General features: G+C 38.7%; 1 protein-coding gene and 1 non-coding gene across 3 annotated transcripts in view; both read left to right on the top strand.

Annotated features, from left to right (window-relative positions):
- The window catches only part of Zhx1 (zinc fingers and homeoboxes 1), a 32,528-nt gene extending 14,081 nt beyond the window's left edge, over positions 1-18,447 (top strand). For both annotated transcript variants that reach the window (XM_038341752.2, XM_038341753.2), the window contains 2 exons: positions 10,001-12,880; positions 16,638-18,447. In XM_038341752.2, the coding sequence (XP_038197680.1) occupies positions 10,220-12,877 (2,658 nt within the window). In that variant the 5' untranslated portion in view covers positions 10,001-10,219 and the 3' untranslated portion in view covers positions 12,878-12,880; positions 16,638-18,447. The remainder of the gene's footprint in view (positions 1-10,000; positions 12,881-16,637) is intronic.
- LOC119824119 lies at positions 15,915-16,041 on the top strand. Its single transcript, XR_005287052.1, has one exon. It is a non-coding gene; the product is annotated as a small nucleolar RNA SNORA40 (small nucleolar RNA).
- Positions 18,448-18,778: the final 331 nt, after the last annotated feature.

Genomic DNA, 18,778 nt, shown 5'->3' with positions numbered 1-18,778 from the left:
TGTTCTGGGAACCAAACATGGGTTCTCTAGAAGAGCAACTAGAGATTTTCAACTCTGAGCTATCTCTCCATTCCAAGTCTACCCACTTTCTATGTGAAAACCTTACTTTTTAATACTTTGAAACTGTATTATATCATGTTAGTTTTTTTTTTACAGAGCAGAAGCCATGATTCTCAGTTCAAATTATACTTGCTGTCGTTGCAAGAACTGTGCTCTTTTCACTTGAATCTCACTGCAGAAACAGTCCCTTGAATGTTTTTCCTCTCGTTTCACTCTTAGTCTATAAATTAGATATATGCTCTTCAGACATAAAACTCATTTTTTACTAGTAAAATTAGATGCTAGCAAATGTTTATTGAAGGTTGACCGTTACATTTTAATAAATGCTTTAGCTTGAGAGTATTTTTGTATTCTGACGACTAAGGTGACTTTTTATCAGTGTGGGCTTATTACAAGTAATCTGTAAAGCAAAACACAGTATATTCAATGTTCTTCCATAAGTGAGCATTCAAAGTGAAATGTGCACACATATTAAAGGTTTTTACATTTTTTATGTGTATGATTGTTTTGTCAGTCTGTATGTATGTATGTTGCCTACCACTTTCATGCCTGGTACCCATGGAAACTAGAAGAAGGTCCTAGATGCCCTAAAAGGGAGTTACAGATGCTTGTGAGTTACTGTGTGGGCACTACATAGACCCAGGACCTTTGGAAGAGCACCAGTGCCCTTAGTTGCTTACCCATCTCTCCAGATACCTCCCCAAACATGAGACAGGGTCTCCTGTATCCCTGGCTCCTTCTGAGGGCAGGGATGACCTTGAGTTTATAATCCTCACCTATTTCCAGAGTGGTGGGATTACAGGTGTGTGCCACTATGCCTGTCTGGGAAGCCAGTTCAAGATTTGATGCACACTGGGAAAGCATTCTACCAATTGAGTTACTTCTCTACCCCCTTAAAGACTTTTTTTTTTTTTAAAGCAACTTTATAAACCTTGCTGGGCCCTTAATATTCTCTTTGTTGGTTCCTAGAGATATAGTGGAAAAAATGTGGAAAACACATTCTTTCTTGTATAAGAACTCCTGGCATTTTTATGCTGTGATGAAACACATTTTGCTTTTGTTGAGTCTTTCTGTAGAGAAACGTTTTTGTAATGATTTCAATGAGTTCAGAACCATGAGTTGGTTGAGAAGCATCTTATCCTCAAGGAGCCAGGATGTAGATAGAAACTGGCTTGGCCAGATCTACATCCTAGATAATATGGGTGATTCTGAGGGCTCTTAGAACTAAATAAAAGAAAAATGTCCTAAAATATACCTGAATATATGTGATGGGGGGTTGATTCCTGCTACTTCTTGAAAAACTTTGTGTAACTTTTTTTTGCCTTAAAAATAAAAAAAAAATGTTTCCAGCTTGAACTTGGCATGTCCTACAATCTTAGTGCTCAATGTGAAGTGAGGTCAGGTGGCTAAGCCAGTCTTTTTTTTTTTTTTTTAAGGTTTCTTTATTTATTTTTATTATATATACAATATTCTGTCTGCGTGTATGCCTGAAGGCCAGAAGAGGGCACCAGACCTCATTACAGATGGTTGTGAGCCACCATGTGGTTGCTGGGAATTGAATTCGGGACCTTTGGAAGAGCAGGCAATGCTCTTAACTGCTGAGCCATCTCTCCAGTCTGATGCCAGTCTTTTATAGCAAGACCCCGCTTCAACAAACAAAAAACTTGCTTAGTTGATACTAAGTCAGAACTAACACAAACATAAAAATAAACTACCGTCTGTTTGCAATTTTAAGTCCTTAAACTATTATTTGTTATATTTTATAGAAAAACAGTATCGAACAATATTAAAGAAAATATATAGGGCTGGAGAGATGGCTCAGAGGTTAAGAGCACTGCCTGCTCTTCCAAAGGTCCTGAGTTCAATTCCCAGCAACCACATGGTGGCTCACAACCATCTGTAATGGGGTCTGGTGCCCTCTTCTGGCCTTCAGGCAAACACACAGACAGAATATTGTATATATAATAAATAAATAAATATTTAAAAAAAAAAAGAAAATATATAAATATCATAAACATTCTACCTGTAACATGAAAAGCTCATTTTAAAATATTTTCATATAGTCTTTGTCCAAAAGTATATATTTTCTTAATTATTATAATTAATATAATGCAAGTTTTATTTAGATTAAAAAACATACCATTTGGATAAAATTCCATGTTCCTTGCTGTTATCATTTTTAATAGCAGTGTAACAACTGATTTGATCAGCTTTTAAAAACTGTTTCTCTTTGGCTCTATGAACTAGAAACAGTTTCCAAAAGTAATTGTACGTACAGTGCTTGCTATTTTTAGATACTTTTTACTGTGTTGTAGGGCCCAGTGAAGCTGACCTCTAACTACTTTCCATAGTAAATAGTACAAGGCTCTGAGATTGGTTTGGAGTCACTTTTAGTTGAACTCCAAACAGAGGAGGAGGTATTTCTTTCACCAATAGGGATTTCTCTATAGCAGTTTTACAACAGGATGTGAACAGTCTCATTGGGCATGACTTGAGCATATATGAGACCTCAAAGCCCACCTCCACAGTGATACGTTCCTCCAACAAGACCTACTCCAATAAGGCCACACCTTCTAATAGTGCCACTCAATTTGGGGGCCATTTTCTTTCAAACCACCCCAAGTCACATGTTACAAACTGTAGCAGAGGATGACATTGAACTCCTGATTCTCAAGTGCTGGGATTACATGCATGCACCTGGCTTCATAGTAGTGATTTTTATTCCTGACTTTTAATTCAATTTGTATCTTATCAGCTAAGTTACTTTCAAAAAGAAAAAATTATAATATGCAGATACTATCTCTTATTTATCTAAAAGCATTTTTGAAATAGTATCACTTAAACTCTTACTGTAGCTGAGCTATGAAGAGAACTCTTGCTGTTTGCCTTTGAGAACTGCTGTTCCTATTTCCCTAGAGGTAGGCTCCTGTGCTGTGCTTTTATATAGTTCCTGCTAATTCTTTTGTTGTTGGTAAGAACTATTTCAAGTTGGAGAGGTGGCTCAGTGGTTAAGAGCACTGACTGCTCTTCCAGAGGACTTGAGTTCAATTCCCAGCAGCCACGTGGTGGCTCACAACCATCTGTAATGAGATCTGATGCCTTCTTCTGGCCTGCAGGCATATGTACAGACAGAACACTGTGTACAAAAATAAATAAATCTAAAAACAAACCAAAACAAAACAAAAAAAAAACCTATTCCAAGTAATGTTTGACTGTCAGTTTTCCTTGCTGCACTGCTAATGACTGAACAGAGGCAGTCAGTCTTTATCACTTCCGCATCCCTAGTGCATGACACAGTACCTGGCACATGGTTGACATTCCACATATTATTAAATAATTTTTGAAGAAATACACAGCTTTATGAATTTATTAATCTGTGTCTGACTTTCTTCTTCCATGAAATTGATCAGTTCTAAAATTTTTGTTTCCTACAAAATCATAACTTTATATTAAGAGCCCTAAAGATTGTTTTTTTGTTGTTGTAGCATGTGTGTGTGTGTGTGTGTGTGTGTGTGTGTGTGAGTGTGTGTCCAGGAGGAAAACAGAGGATAACCTCAGTGTCATTTCTTAGATGCTGTCCACTTTGGTTTTGGAGGCAGGATCTCACTGGCCTGGAACTTGCCAAGTACACTAGGTTAGATAGGGAGCTCCAGGGTTCTGTCTCTGTCTCCCCAGTGCTAGAATTAAAAGTGCCCTACCATGTCCATATCTGGCTGAGTTGTTGATGTTGTGCGAATTGGAGATTGAACTCAGTTCTTGTTTAACAAATACTTAACTATCTCCACACTCCACCTTTTTGTTTTTTGATCTATTTTTATGTTAAATTCAGGTGCATATTTGAACCATTTGATCAAATCTTGAATCTTTGGGGGGGAGTGGGGATTCTCATATTTTCTTAAGAACTGTCTTAGTTACTTTTGTATTGTTGTGATAAACACCATGACCAAAGCAACTTATAAAAGCAAGTTGGTTTTTTTTTGCCTTTCATTTTTGTATTTTAGTTAATTCCAGAAGTTGTAAAGTTAACAACTAAGAATAACCATGACAGATACTCTTGAATCACAGAGCATGAACAACAATAACAACAACCACAGCAACAACAACAAAAGACAAGATGAAACAGCCTGCTACACTCTTGTCAGGCACATGTTCCCCTGGAGGTCCCTCATGACCTTCCAGGGACCATCATGCCATCATTAGTATGAAAACCATACAAACACCAGATACACTAAAAGCAAGTTTTTAATTTATAAGTTTGTGCCAGCATGCTGAGCTGAATTGTTACTCAGTTCCAGAGGGTGAAAGTCCATGACCGTCATGGCAGGGGGCGGGTGGGTGCAAGCAGGCATGCATTATTCTAGAGCAGTAGCTTAGATCTGACCCACAGTAATGAGACAAATGTAAACTGGGAACGGTGTGGGCTTCCCCCCCATTTTTATTTTTGAATTTATGATATAATTACATCATTTCTCCCCTTGCTTAACTCTCTTCAAAAACCTCCCACATGCCTCTTTTTGCTTTCTTTCAAATTCATGGTCTTTCTTTTAATTGTTGCTACATGGAGAGATAGTTCAGCAGTTAGGAGCACTGCCTGATCTTCCAAAGGTCATGAGTTCAATTCCCAGCAACCTCATGTTGGTTCACAACCATCTGTAATGAGATCTGGTGCCCTCTTGAGGAAGAGACCTGGTCAGTCCTCCTCATCAACTTAGACCATCAAACCCAATATGGACAAGTTCAACAGAACCACTTTTTACGGGCTTCCCATGCATGCCTCAGCATTACCAAAGCATAAATTTTATTCAATTTTCACATGCTTCTAAGTATACATGTATAGAGATACACATATTCCCAACACAACCTTCTTAGTCTGAACTGAAGAGTTGAAGTTACTGATTGTTGTGAGCCACCTACAAGGGTGTTGGGAACCAAACTTGGGTCCTCTGGAAGAGCAGCAAGTAGGTCTTAATGACTAAGCCACTCTTCAGCCTTTCTCTCTCTCTCTCTTTAACTTTTCTTTTCAGTAACTTGAATTAAATTATGTTTTGTTTGTTTTGTTGGTTTTTTTTTTTTTTTTTGAGACAGGGTTTCTCTGTGTAACAGTCCTGGCTGCCCTGGAACTCACTCTGTAGATTTTTGTTTGTTTGTTTGTCAAGACAGGGTTTCTCTGTAGCTTTGGCTCCTGTCCTGAAACTTGTTCTGTAGACCAGGCTAGCCTTGAACTCACAGAGATCTGCTTGCCTCTGCCTCCTGAGTGCTAGGATTAAAGGCATGTGACACCATTGCCCAACTAAATTATTTATGTTTCTAAAGTCAATTTTTCAGAGGCAAGAGTACAATTTTGATATAGATTACTAGATTATAACCGAGCATATTTTTCACGACTTTAGTAAAAGTACTTAAACTTATAAAATTTGTTTAGATCTAGAACTGGCAAGATGACTCATTGGGTAAAAGTGCTTGCTGCCAAGCCTGATATGGTCTGAATTGGGTCCCAATTGTCTCCTGATGTCTACGAGTGCACATATTCTAAATGTAAGGATAAGTAAAATTTATTTAGATCTGCTTAAATTTTTACTTACCAATCTGAATTAGTGAGCTGGTAGAAAAAGAAGTAAAATTAAAAATTTGCATATATTCTTATGTGCTATATAAGATTAAAAAATAAGAAATTAAGAGCTGGAAAGATGGCTCAGTGGTTAAGAGCACTGGCTGCTCTTCCAGAGAACTCGGGTTCAATTCTCAACACCCACATGGCAGCTGAATTTGACACCCTCACACAGACATATTTGCAGGCAAAACACCAATTAAACATGAAAATAAATAAACCTTAAAAAATAAGACGTTAACCCCAAAAGTTGGATCTTTTTCTGAAGAGTCAGAAAGGTAAAGGGGCCTGGGCTACTCAGGCTTTCCTCTGCGGCTCTTCTGACTACTGCTTTGCTCTACCCCTAGGTTCCCTGGGTTCTGCTTCTCTCTTCTCTTGTGGGCTAGGTGAGTGCTCTTACCACTGAGAGCAAGTCTTACCCACCCTCACTTTGTTTAGTTGACACTTTATTTTTAATCAGTTTTGCTGAATTGCTCAGGCTGGCCTCAAACTTTTGGCCTTTCAGTGTCAACCTCCCTTTGGTCTGCCTTCTTCAGCTAACTGAAAGTCACATTGAATGCACTCTAGATTGGCTGATAACATGCACAGTAGTGGCATAAAGAGATGATTTGGATGAAATTGATATATTGTTTTGAAAGTGTTTCAAGTTTGTAAGACACAGATTTTCAAATACCTCTTAGGACCCTTCAGAGATAGAAGTGGGGTCCTGGGATCCTGGACTACTTACCGTCAGGAGTAGTTTAGCCTCTGTCTCCTTCAGTCAGCTAGCTACTCTATTTCTTGTCTCCTTCAATCAGCTAGCTACTCTATTTATGCCTTAAAATGTATTTTTCGTGTGTGTGATTTCTTTCAAGACAGGGTTTCTCTGTAGCTTTGGAGTCTGTTCTGGAACTAGCTCTTGTAGACCAGGCTTGCCTCAAACTCACAGAGATCCACCTGCCTCTGCCTCCCAAATGCTGGGATTAAAGGCATGCACCACCACTGCCTGACTGAAATGTATTTATTGACATATACTCATTGGATATGGCAATATATTTCAAAAGACATTTTCATATTTGTTTACCAAGTGCTTTGACCATGTTCATCCCTCCTGTTATTCCCATCCATTCTACCAGTTAGTTTTGCTTCTATTCCATGTCTTATATAAATTAAATAAATTTTATGTTTCTGTTTAAAACTTAGCATCCACAAAGAATATAAAACATGGGAATATTTGTCTTTCTGAGATTGATTATTTCACTTTATATGATGATCTTTAGTTGTGTACATTAATAAACAGAATTTGACTTACATTTTGGCTTCTCAGAGTAATTTTGTTTGAAGAAAGGGCTCCTTTCTTTAAAACTTCAATTTTGACAGCTACTGGTTTCAGAAAATAAACCTCTTTGTCTTTGATTTCTAGCTTTTAGTTCATCCCAGCCTCTTTCTGCGACAGGAGAATGAAGTCACAAGGTGGCTCACTTCCTGCCCTTGTGCAGAGTCCTCATGGCCACGCATTACTCTTCCACTTGGCAACTGCTGCTGCTTCTCTTTTTTCTGGTCCTGGAGATTGAACCCAGAGTCTCATTGCTGTCATTCGCCATGAGAATCCCATTTTTAATGATAAACAGCTGTCAAATAGCTGTGTGAGTGACAGCTTGAAATGCCGATGATTCCTATTTGGTCAGGAGATACTAGTTTATAAGAGCTAAATAGTTTGAATTTCAGAGATTTTTTTATAATCTCTTACAAATAAAGAGTTTTATAGGAAACACGTTTTAAAATGGTACTTTCATACATACATGTTATTATAGTTTGTTCTTATTCATACCCAGCTCTCACTGTGCTTTCCCCATAACCTCCTCTTGTTGGTCTCCTACCTGCAGACAGTCTTCCCTAATGCTTTCCTGCTGCACATACTCCACCCCCTCTTTCCTCCTTTCCCTTAAGAATCGTTTCTTTCTGCTCATGGTTCCCATTATACTTTCATGACACACCAACATCCCTACATAGCCCTGTATATGTATATAGTCTGTTTTTATATATGTGTACATACATACATGTACTCATAACACTTTAAAGCCCGATTCTACATATGAGAGAAAATATGCAGTTGCTCTAGCTTATTTTACATTATTTAACATAATGACCTCTGTACCTGTACAATTTCTTGCAATTTTTTCCATTTTTTCAGATTTATTTATATTTTATACATATTGTTGTTTTGCCTACATGGATATCTGTGCACTACATGCATGCAGTGCCCACAGAAGCCAGAAGAGGGCATTGGATCCTCTGAAACTGTAGTTACAGATGGTCTTGAACCACCAAGTGGATGCTGGGTATTGAACGTGGGTCCTCTGGAAGAACAATCAGTACTCTTAACCACTGAGCTATCTCTCCAGCCCATGATTTAATTTTTTACATTTATTTATTTTTTATTATGTATACAGTGTTCTGCCTGCATGTATGCCTCCATGTCAGAAGAGGGCATCCGATCATGGATTGTTGTGAGCCACCATGTGGTTGCTGGGAATTGAACTCAGTATCTCTTGAAGAGCAGCCAGTTCTCTTAACCTCTGAGCCATCTCTCTAGCCCCCATGATTTAATTTTTAAGAGTGGAGATTTGGGCTGTCAATACTATGTATAATTCAGTTAATGCTCGTTGTTAGGGATCTTTAATACAAATTTTTAGTGTGCTGCTTTGTATCTGTCCAATGAATGTGTAGTTCATATCTAAATGATCAGATGTAAGAAGTCTTAGCACCTTCAAATCATGGCATACAGCTTCGTTTCCTGAAAGTTACTATCAGCATACCTTCTTATAAGGTCTTTGAAATTGACTCCTTTTCCTTCAGCTATGACAAGATGATGCTAATATATGAAAATCACTTGAAATTCTGGTGGCAAATAAGTATAACCACTAATTGTATTTATTTGAATTTGGTTTAGACTTCAGAAACACATAAACCTTGACTTAGCCTCAAAATTTTACTTTAAATATTTTGATTGTAAGTTTACTAGAATATTTTTTTTAATTTAAAGATTTATAGCCATGCAGTGATGGCACACACCTTTAATCCCAGTACTTGGGAGGGAGAGGCAGGCAAATCTCTGAGTTCAAGGCCAGCCTGGTCTACAGAGTGAGTTCCGGGACAGTCAGAGAAACCCTGTCTTGAAAAACAAAAATAAGATAAAATAAAATAAATCATTTAAAGGTTTATTGAGCTATAAGTCGCGTATTATGAGCTCCACCTATTTCAATATAAAATTCAGTGATTTTCAAGAGTGTATATGTTGATGACAGCATCAGTATTGTGAGTTGCAGTGGTTATTGACTATATTATATGCTCTAACCCAGTTAGGTTCTCTGGAACTACTTTCCTATTCCTAACAATTCAGGTTAATTGACTGTGATGACCTGCTTCAATACTGACTTCTTGTTTGCATTGTCAATCAAACATGACATGAGAGGTCAGCCAGAGCAGCTCAGCTGAGGAAAGTGTCAGATTGAAGATACTGAGGTCTTTTGCTTTGTATAGTGTTTTGGAGACCTTTATCATAACAAAGTTGTTACTGGGGAGAAAAAAAGAACAGGACACAGTATCACTAATAAGGAGACCACAGATATGCAAATATAGGTAGGGACTAGAACAGAAATGGTAGCAGGGGTCTGGTGCAATATAGTTAGCACTAGACTAGGAAATAAATAGAAGAGGTGATTTACAATGCAGGAAGACATTACGCCAAGTGTACAAACAAGTGTCCTGGAATTGAGAACAGCCTGAGTAAAATCGTGAAAGTACATCAGGTGTTCCCGGAATGACCGTCATTTCCCAAGGACATGGGAAAAAGAAAGAAGATGGCAAGAGATGAAGCAGAAAAGTGAGGTTGGGGCCAGAGAGTGAAGGGAACTGCATACGCATTAAGGAACTTCAGCTCTCTTCTGTCAGCATGGAGCCCAGACAGGCGAGTAGGAAGAAGACCTAGCCGATGGTTTGAGTTTCGTATAGATGCCACTATAGCTGCCCGTACAGCTCCTTCCTTGTTAGTGGTGGCACTTTACCCTGGTAACGGTGTGCTTCCATAGCAGGCTCCTTCTCTAGTTTTCTACCATCTAGTTGACCGAAGGAGTCAAATAAGCACACTTGGGTTTGACCCCTAAGTATCACATGGTTTTCGGTGTGTTGGCTTGGAGACAGACATCTGTTTAGATTCTTAGAGCCCTTTCTTCCTGATCCCTGATTTACATTGTAGATCTGTATAACTGGCTTATGCCACAGCTTAAGTACATATAGTAGCATAATTTTATTAAAATCGTAGTCACTCATTTTAAATTTATTCCGATGTAGGTGGTTGGAGTTGTGCTTCACACATTTCAACAGCTCAGCAGTGTTTTATCTGCCAACTAAGCTTTTTACTTGATTGCACCATGGAAATGCTACTAATGAGACTTGCGGAGCACAAAAGTGGACTTGAAGAGCCAGAAGCCACTGTTTTCAAATGAAGGATTCCAGTTTTAAGCCTCAGTGCTTTTAAATCACCACTGATATTTACCCCCTAAAATCAAAATGTCAAGCAGACGAAAATCAACAACACCTTGCATGGTCCTTGCCAGTGAGCAGGATCCAGACCTTGAGTTGATATCAGATTTGGATGAAGGTCCTCCTGTCCTTACCCCCGTAGAGAATGCTAGAGCAGAGAGTGTCTCCAGTGATGAAGAAGTTCATGAGTCTGTGGATTCTGACAATCAGCAAAATAAAAAAGTGGAAGGGGGCTATGAATGTAAATATTGTACTTTTCAAACTCCAGATCTAAATATGTTTACTTTCCATGTAGATTCAGAGCACCCTAATGTTGTCCTGAATTCATCCTATGTTTGTGTTGAATGCAATTTTCTTACCAAAAGGTATGATGCACTTTCTGAGCATAATCTGAAATACCACCCAGGAGAAGAAAATTTTAAGCTGACTATGGTGAAGCGTAATAACCAGACAATCTTTGAACAAACAATAAATGATCTGACTTTTGATGGTAGTTTTGTTAAAGAGGAGAATTCAGAGCATGGAGAATCCATAGATGTTTCTTCTTCGGGAATCTCCATCAGTAAAACTCCCATCATGAAAATGATGAAAAATAAGGTAGAAAACAAACGGATTACAGTCCATCATAACTCAGCGGAGGACACTCCTGACGAGAAAGAGAATGGAGTAAAAGTAAGCCGGGAAGAAAATGTAGAGAGCGCAACTTCTTCAGCTCCAGAATCCAATACAAGTACTTCCACCATCAGCAGAGTGCATCCCAGTCCTGCTAGCACAGTAGTGACGCCCTCCGCTGTTCTTCCTGGATTAGCGCAGGTGATCACTGCAGTGTCTGCTCAGCAGAATTCGAACTTGGTTCCTAAAGTCTTAATCCCTGTTAATAGCATTCCTACCTACAATGCTGCATTGGATAACAATCCCCTTCTACTCAATACCTACAACAAATTCCCTTATCCTACATTGTCAGAAATTACAGTTCTTTCTGCTCAAGCAAAATATACAGAGGAACAGATCAAGATCTGGTTTTCAGCCCAACGTTTAAAGCATGGTGTTAGTTGGACTCCTGAAGAAGTAGAGGAGGCAAGGAGGAAACAATTCAATGGAACAGTACATACTGTACCTCAGACCATAACTGTTATTCCTACACACATTTCCACAGGGAACAATGGGTTACCGTCTATTTTACAGACATGCCAAATAGTTGGTCAGCCAGGTCTGGTTCTTACTCAAGTAGCTGGAGCAAACACCTTGCCAGTAACAGCACCTATCGCCCTGACAGTGGCAGGGGTTCCAAATCAAACAAATGTACAAAAGAGTCAAGTACCTGCTGCTCAGCCTGCTACAGAAACAAAAGCTGCCATAGCAGCAGTTCCAGCATCGCCAAGTGTCAGACCTGAGACTGCGCTAGTAAACCCGGATTCATTTGGTATTCGAGCCAAAAAGACTAAAGAACAACTGGCAGAACTGAAAGTTAGCTATCTTAAAAACCAGTTTCCCCACGACTCAGAAATCATTAGGCTCATGAAAATAACAGGCCTTACTAAAGGCGAGATTAAAAAATGGTTTAGTGATACAAGGTACAACCAGAGAAATTCAAAGAGTAATCAGTGCTTACATCTCAATAATGACTCCTCTGCCACTATCATTATAGACTCCAGTGATGAAACCCCAGAGCCCCCAGCTGCAGTTACTACACAGCCGAAACAATCCTGGAATCCCTTTCCTGACTTTGCTCCCCAGAAGTTTAAGGAGAAAACTGCAGAGCAACTTCGTGTCCTTCAAGCAAGTTTTCTCAACAGTTCTGTGCCTACAGATGAAGAATTAAATAGGTTAAGAGCGCAAACCAAACTTACTAGAAGAGAAATTGATGCTTGGTTTACAGAGAAGAAGAAAACAAAAGCTTTAAAGGCTGAGAAAAAAGAAGTAGATGAAAGTAATGTAGGGAGTTCCAAAGAAGAGCCTGGGGAAAGTAATGTAGGCAGTTCCAAAGAAGAGCCTGGAGAAAACTCTCCTGCAGATGAAGCAGTTGCACCTAAGTCGGGAGGTACAGGCAAGATATGTAAGAAAACACCAGAGCAACTGCACATGCTTAAAAGTGCATTTGTCCGAACACAGTGGCCATCACCAGAAGAGTATGACAAGTTGGCTGAGGAAAGTGGGCTTGCCAGAACAGACATAGTTAGTTGGTTTGGGGACACCCGTTATGCTTGGAAGAATGGAAACTTGAAATGGTACTACTACTATCAAAGCTCCAATTCAAGTAGCTTGAATGGTCTTTCTTCCCTTAGGAAAAGAGGGAGAGGCAGACCCAAAGGACGGGGCAGAGGCAGACCACGTGGGAGGCCTAGAGGAGGCAAAAGAATGAACACCTGGGACAGGGTACCAACACTCATAAAGTTTAAAACTGGAACAGCAATACTTAAGGATTATTACCTGAAGCACAAATTCCTTAATGAGCAAGACCTTGATGAACTTGTCAACAGATCACACATGGGATATGAGCAGGTCAGAGAGTGGTTTGCAGAAAGACAGAGAAGATCTGAGTTAGGTATAGAATTATTTGAGGAAAATGAGGAGGAAGATGAAGTTATTGATGATCAGGAAGAAGATGAAGAAGAGACAGATGATAGTGACACTTGGGAACCCCCACGACATGTGAAGCGGAAGCTTTCTAAATCAGATGACTGAAATGTAAGTGTTCAGACTTCGTATCCATCATCAGTCATGCATCTATTTTAACAGCCACCTTATTGGTCAGTCGTCTTCACTTGTGTGTGTGGTATATGTGCATATGTGTGTGTACATGCAGGTGTGTGTGTGTGTGTGTGTGTGTGTGTGTGTGTAGGCCAGAGTCTTCCTCTATTTTCCACCATATATTTTTGGACAGCATCCCTCTCTGAACCTGGAGCTCACTGATTTTGCAATACTATGTGGCCAGGGAGCTCTAAGAATCCACCTTTTTCTTCATCTGAGCTAGGAATATAGGTGTGCACTGCTGTGCATGACTCCTATGAGGGTTCTTGGATCTGAACTCAGATTCTTATGCTTTATAAAAGTACTTTAGTGACCTGAGCCATCTCCCTAGTCCTCATCTTCACTTTTACTAATTTTTTTCCTAAACTTTTTTTTCCTAATGAGAGGATCAGGTGCCACTAGTCCTGACATGTATTATTATGATATGTAGCTTGGTAATTGTATTATACAGGTTTTAATGTCTTAATGTCCCTTTATTTATTTTTCATATAAAACACTTTAGTTTGTTTTAAAAGGAAGTAAGAAGGAAAATGGGAAATAAACACTAAAGATAATAAAGGTATTTCTTGTAACCTTCTTTCTACTAATGCTTCATTTTTGCCTGTGTAAGGGAACAATCAAAAAAATTAAAGATAGCCGGGCGGTGGTGGCTCACGCCTTTAATCCCAGCACTCGGGAGGCAGAGGCAGGTGGATCTCTGTGAGTTCGAGGCCAGCCTGGTCTACAAGAGCTAGTTCCAGGACAGGCTCTAAAAAAGCTGCAGAGAAACCCTGTCTCGAAAAACAAAAAAACAAACAAACAAAAAAAAAATTAAAGATGACAGGTATACTAAGGGGAGCAACCACAAGCACAAGGACAGATGGGTTTTAGAAAACCTAAATAAAAGTAGGTGCTTTTTTTTATCCATTGCCCAAAACTTTAACAGCCTTTCAGCTGGAGTTTGAGATCTATTACACACTCGGTGTCTTTTCTGTTAAAGACAAAGGCCTGCCTGCTCCAGGTCCTGTGTAAACTCATGTGTACTTCAGTGGCATCTGTCTTTGAGCAGCCACAATATAAATTCTTTTTCATAAAGATCAAAAGGCAGATAACAGATTTGATATTTGATATAAATTAACCCACTCACCCAAAGCACTATGTTTGGTTTTAAAGAAATTAAATTTCCTGCTGGATGTGGCTCCATATTTTCATAATCCTAACATTAAGAAATGGAGTTCAAGTTTGAGGCTAGCCTGGGCTACATAGCAAGGCCCTCTCTTAGAGCAATATAAATTCTCTGTAGTCTTCTTAAAAGTGCAAACAAATACGGTTTAAATTGGAAAAGTGTTGGCATGTTCCTTAATAGATTAAAGATTAAATTTAAAATGTACTGTATTTGCAAGCAGTTACCTGAAGTTAGAACTTAAATTCTTTCTATTTAAGTTTCCCACAGTGGGGGTTGAATTGGGGGATTGTTCATGCATTCTCAGCCAGGGACTTCAGTTCTTTATTCTTGTGGAATTCAAGAGCATCGTTTTATTCTTTTTTGTTCTTTGTTTTGGGAGTATTCCAGAATAAAAGCACACTGTTTTGGAAACAATGTAGTTGTCATGAAATGCTTGTGTTTGTCTCGCTGTAGCTCAAATAGTGTCTTGTCAGAAATTACTGTAGTGTTCTCAAATACTGAGGGAGGAAAGGAAGTGTAGACTTCTTTTGTATATGAGCATAGTTACTTATTTTCTCTCTAACCTACTTGCATGATCTCTTATTCTACACAGTATTTTCTTAATTCCTGAGTGGCATCTTCCTGATTTGTTTATTTTAGCAATTATTTATAGAGGCCTTAATAAAGGCTACACACTAGTCCTATTGCTAACAGCTTTCTCTCCAGCTTTCTTCCACTGACACTCTTGAGACAGAAGGGCCGAAGAACTGAGCTCCACTTATTACACCGCAGTCTAAGCCTCACTGCAGAGCATAGAACATTGTGTCATCATTTTAGGTCATAAGAAGCTCAAGGGTTTTGTAGCTTTACCCTGAAACCCAGCTGTCCACTTCCTTATGTCAGAAGACTTCTGGACAGGCTTTGTTCTGATCCAGATGCATAATATTTGTAACAGGCTTTTTTTTATTGCTAAATACAAGAATGTGTACTCAGCCAAGATTAAATCAGCAAATTTGTTGCTGCACTGAATTGTTGTTGCAGCCTTTGCAGTCATTTTCTGGGGAGTTGTAATTGTCTAAAAGTATGTAAGCTTTTCCATACAGTTTACTTGGATCTGACCTTCAATTATACAGTAACAAGATTATGGATACTAATTATGATCATAAAGTTCACGTGAAACTTTTTTTTTCAAAAGTTTATATTGTATGTGGTATATGTATCCTTTGCGCTCTCTCTCTCTCTCTCTATATATATATATACACACACACACACACACACACACACACACACACACACACACACACACATACGTACATCAGGGCTGGGAAAGTGGATCAGTGGTAGTGTTTTCCTGAGTTCAGACTCCCAGTACCTATCTATGTATGTGTGCAGTAGCTGGCCCTTGTAACCCTAGCACTTAGGAGAGAGGGTGGAAAAAGGTGGGTCCCTGGAGTTCACTGGCCAGCCAGGGTAGCTGCATCAGAGCTCTGCTGGCTTTACTGAGAGAGCCTGTCTCTGAAACTGAAGTGAAAAGCAGCCTAGGAACACCGCAACACCTACCAACAGCTGGCACATGTGCATGGGGCATGTGCACCCCTCACATGAACATGCACAGCATACATCCCATATACACATCCCCTCACATGAACATGTGCACAGCATACATCCCATATACACAATTTAAGACATACTTGGAAATATAAAATTATAAGACACATTAATCAGCATGTTATAATCCATTTAAAAAAACACTTGCCAAAGTATTCAGCATAGGTTTCCTCTTAGAAGTTTTATTTAAATGTGGTTCAACTTACAAAAATGCTTACCTGAACCTTCCCCCAATAGTCATTGCAACTGGGCAAAGCCACAAAAGACAGGTACAAAAATAATTCCCCTTTTATAACCCAGAACTCATTGCTCAGTATGAACTTTGATAAATACACAAAGGAATATGATAAAAAGATATTGCAGAACATGAAATATATATATATATGCATATACATATATCTTTTTCGCATGCTAGTCTTTTTTTTAATATTTATTTACTTGTTTATTATGTATACAATATTCCGTCTGTGCGTATGTCTGCAGGCCAGAAGCGGGTACCAGAACTCATTACAGATGGTTGTGAGCCACCATGTGGTTGCTGGGAATTGAACTCAGGACCTTTGGAAGAGCAGGCAATGCTCTTAACCACCGAGCCATCTCTCCAGCCCCATCGCATGCTAGTCTTGTGTACAAACAAATATTATAGATCTTTGGATTTCATCTTACAAATACTGACAATAAAGTATCTTCCTACTAATAATTTTATAAATGATTACAGAAAGGCGTATGTGTAAAAGCAAATGTGGCACATTTAGGACATAACACATGGTTTACACACACTGCACAGTGAGGTGTGTGTGGTAAGTGACCTCACTGTTAACGAGGATGCGGAATGTATTTGTGGCTAACTGCCTATTTTTATTCTAAAAGCAAAAATTAAAATATGGATGTATTTGAAGTTTCAGGGTTTTGTTTTTGTTGTTGTTTTTTTTTCTTTTATAGCTACTTAAAGTTCCGAAGGAGAATAAGCTCTTCAGCTCAAGATGTCTGAATTACTGTGAATGGGCCCAATCCTGATGACACTGAACATGCGTACTTTGGGGCATACATACTCTCAAAACAGGATCCAATGTCCAAAAGAAACGGAACTTGATGTCGTGCCAAAGTCAAACTGCTGTGGTCGGGGGAAGGTCTGCAATGTAAATAGAGTGCTAATTAAAAACAACTTGTAAAAAGTGAGATTTTAATACAGTCCGTTTTTATTCTGCTAGGATGGAGACTTTGTGAATCTTTGACTTTCTAAGGGGTTAATGACCACTAGAGCTTGTCCTCGCTTTTAGTCCAGCTTACAGCTGTGCAGGGCAAGCAGTGTCGCCTGTTTTCATGGACATGTGATTAAGCTCACAGCTTTGAGTGACCAAACATTTTCAGAGTAAAAGTTCTTAGAAATGGGAGGGGGAGCCACACCCTAGTTTACTTATGTGTCTTATTTATGAGGTCCTACACCAGAATTAAAAGTTGTACATGGGCTTGCCCAGTTTGCAGTGTAAAAACAGCCTGGAGTGTTATGTTGGAACAGGAAGACTTGCTGGCATTCATGACTGCACCCTCCTCTAAACACTGAGATAAACCACTCTTTCCACTGGCAGTATTGTGTGACTGCTTTCTGTCAGCATCTGACTGAAGATACCAGCCCAAAGGGGAAAAGAGCTTAAAGAGGAAAAACTCCAAATACTGTTCCAAACATGTGGAACAGTCCCACGGTCAAATACATGCAGCGCCTTCTTCCGGGTGTGTGAGTCCGCAATACCAGACAGGTGCAGAACAGATTTTGCAAGATTATCTTTCCATGGAATTCTATCTTGTGTAATGATTTCAGTGAACAACGAAAAAAAATTCTGAACTGATCCTAATGAGTTAAAAATTAGTTTTTCCTGTAAGAATCGGGGTGTTCATGGTGCCTGTTGTATCAGGGGACTCAGTTCCTACTGACTTGTAATTGAAGACGGTGCTGCCATTCATGTTGGAAAAGGTCCCTTTCTTCTGTGATCATAGGACCACCTTCCAAAATGTACTTTCCTCACAGAATAGCCAGTTTAATTAGATCAGACTTCAAAAAAATATATTTTTGAATGATCATATGTGGTAGGTTTGGCCAGTTTGTTTTCTAATTTAATGAATAATAAATACTAAGCTCTTGGTTAAATGTTTGTCAGCTAATGAAACTGTTATGAAAAAGCCTTGAATATGCATGCTGCTTTCATTTTTATAAACTTTTTATTTTTTAACTATAGCTTTATTAGCAATTCCCAAATGCTGCAATTTGCTGATTTCTTCACTCAGACAGCTGGCTTTGTGGGTGGCTTTTTTCATACTACTGTTAACTTTTTTTAAAAAGAAGTCATGTAAAGACTGTAACAATTGAATGCACTAAGCTGTTTTTCTTTTACACATCTAAAAACTTCTTAAATACTCTGTATTATAATGATTAAATTGCTCCCTTTTTAAAACCATTGCTAATGTGGTCTGAGTTTTATTTGACAGTAATTTCAATGTTCTCAAGATCCAATCCTTAAAATGTCAAGGATTGGAGATGAAGGATTTGAATATATTTACATTATGTTTCTTTTGTGCTGTGCTAACTTTGTATAGCTGCAAATAACTCCGTGATTTCCCATCTCTCTGGCAGGCTAGATGGAAGTCTGCTCTGATGTTTGCTAGCTTTTAAACACATTTATTTGACAACGCAAAAGAGCCTTTCTTTCTTGGTTGACTGTGTCCTTGAATACAAAATAAAAGTTAGCAATAATAAGCAGTTTTGAGTGATTTTTTTCAATTTTGTTGAGCTAGCATTTTAAAAAAATGTGGTAAAATATGCACAGAATTTGCTGTTATAATTTTAAGTGTACAGTTTAATGCACTAAATTATATTCACAGTGTTACACAACATGAGTGTTATTTCCAAAACCTTTTCATCACCCCATACAGAGATTTGTAAACATTAAGCAATAACTCCACATCCTCAGCTCCTGATGACCTCTGCTCTACTTCCTGCTCTATGAATTTGCCTACACTTGATATTCCAAGTGAGTGGAAATACACAGAGTTTTCTTCTGTGTCTGCCTTATTTCCTTTGGCATATG

The sequence above is a fragment of the Arvicola amphibius genome, chromosome 9 (genome assembly GCF_903992535.2).
Source record: "Arvicola amphibius chromosome 9, mArvAmp1.2, whole genome shotgun sequence".
Lineage (NCBI taxonomy): Eukaryota > Metazoa > Chordata > Mammalia > Rodentia > Cricetidae > Arvicola > Arvicola amphibius.
Note: the sequence above shows the minus strand (reverse complement) of the source record. Positions and strands in the feature narration are given on the sequence as shown.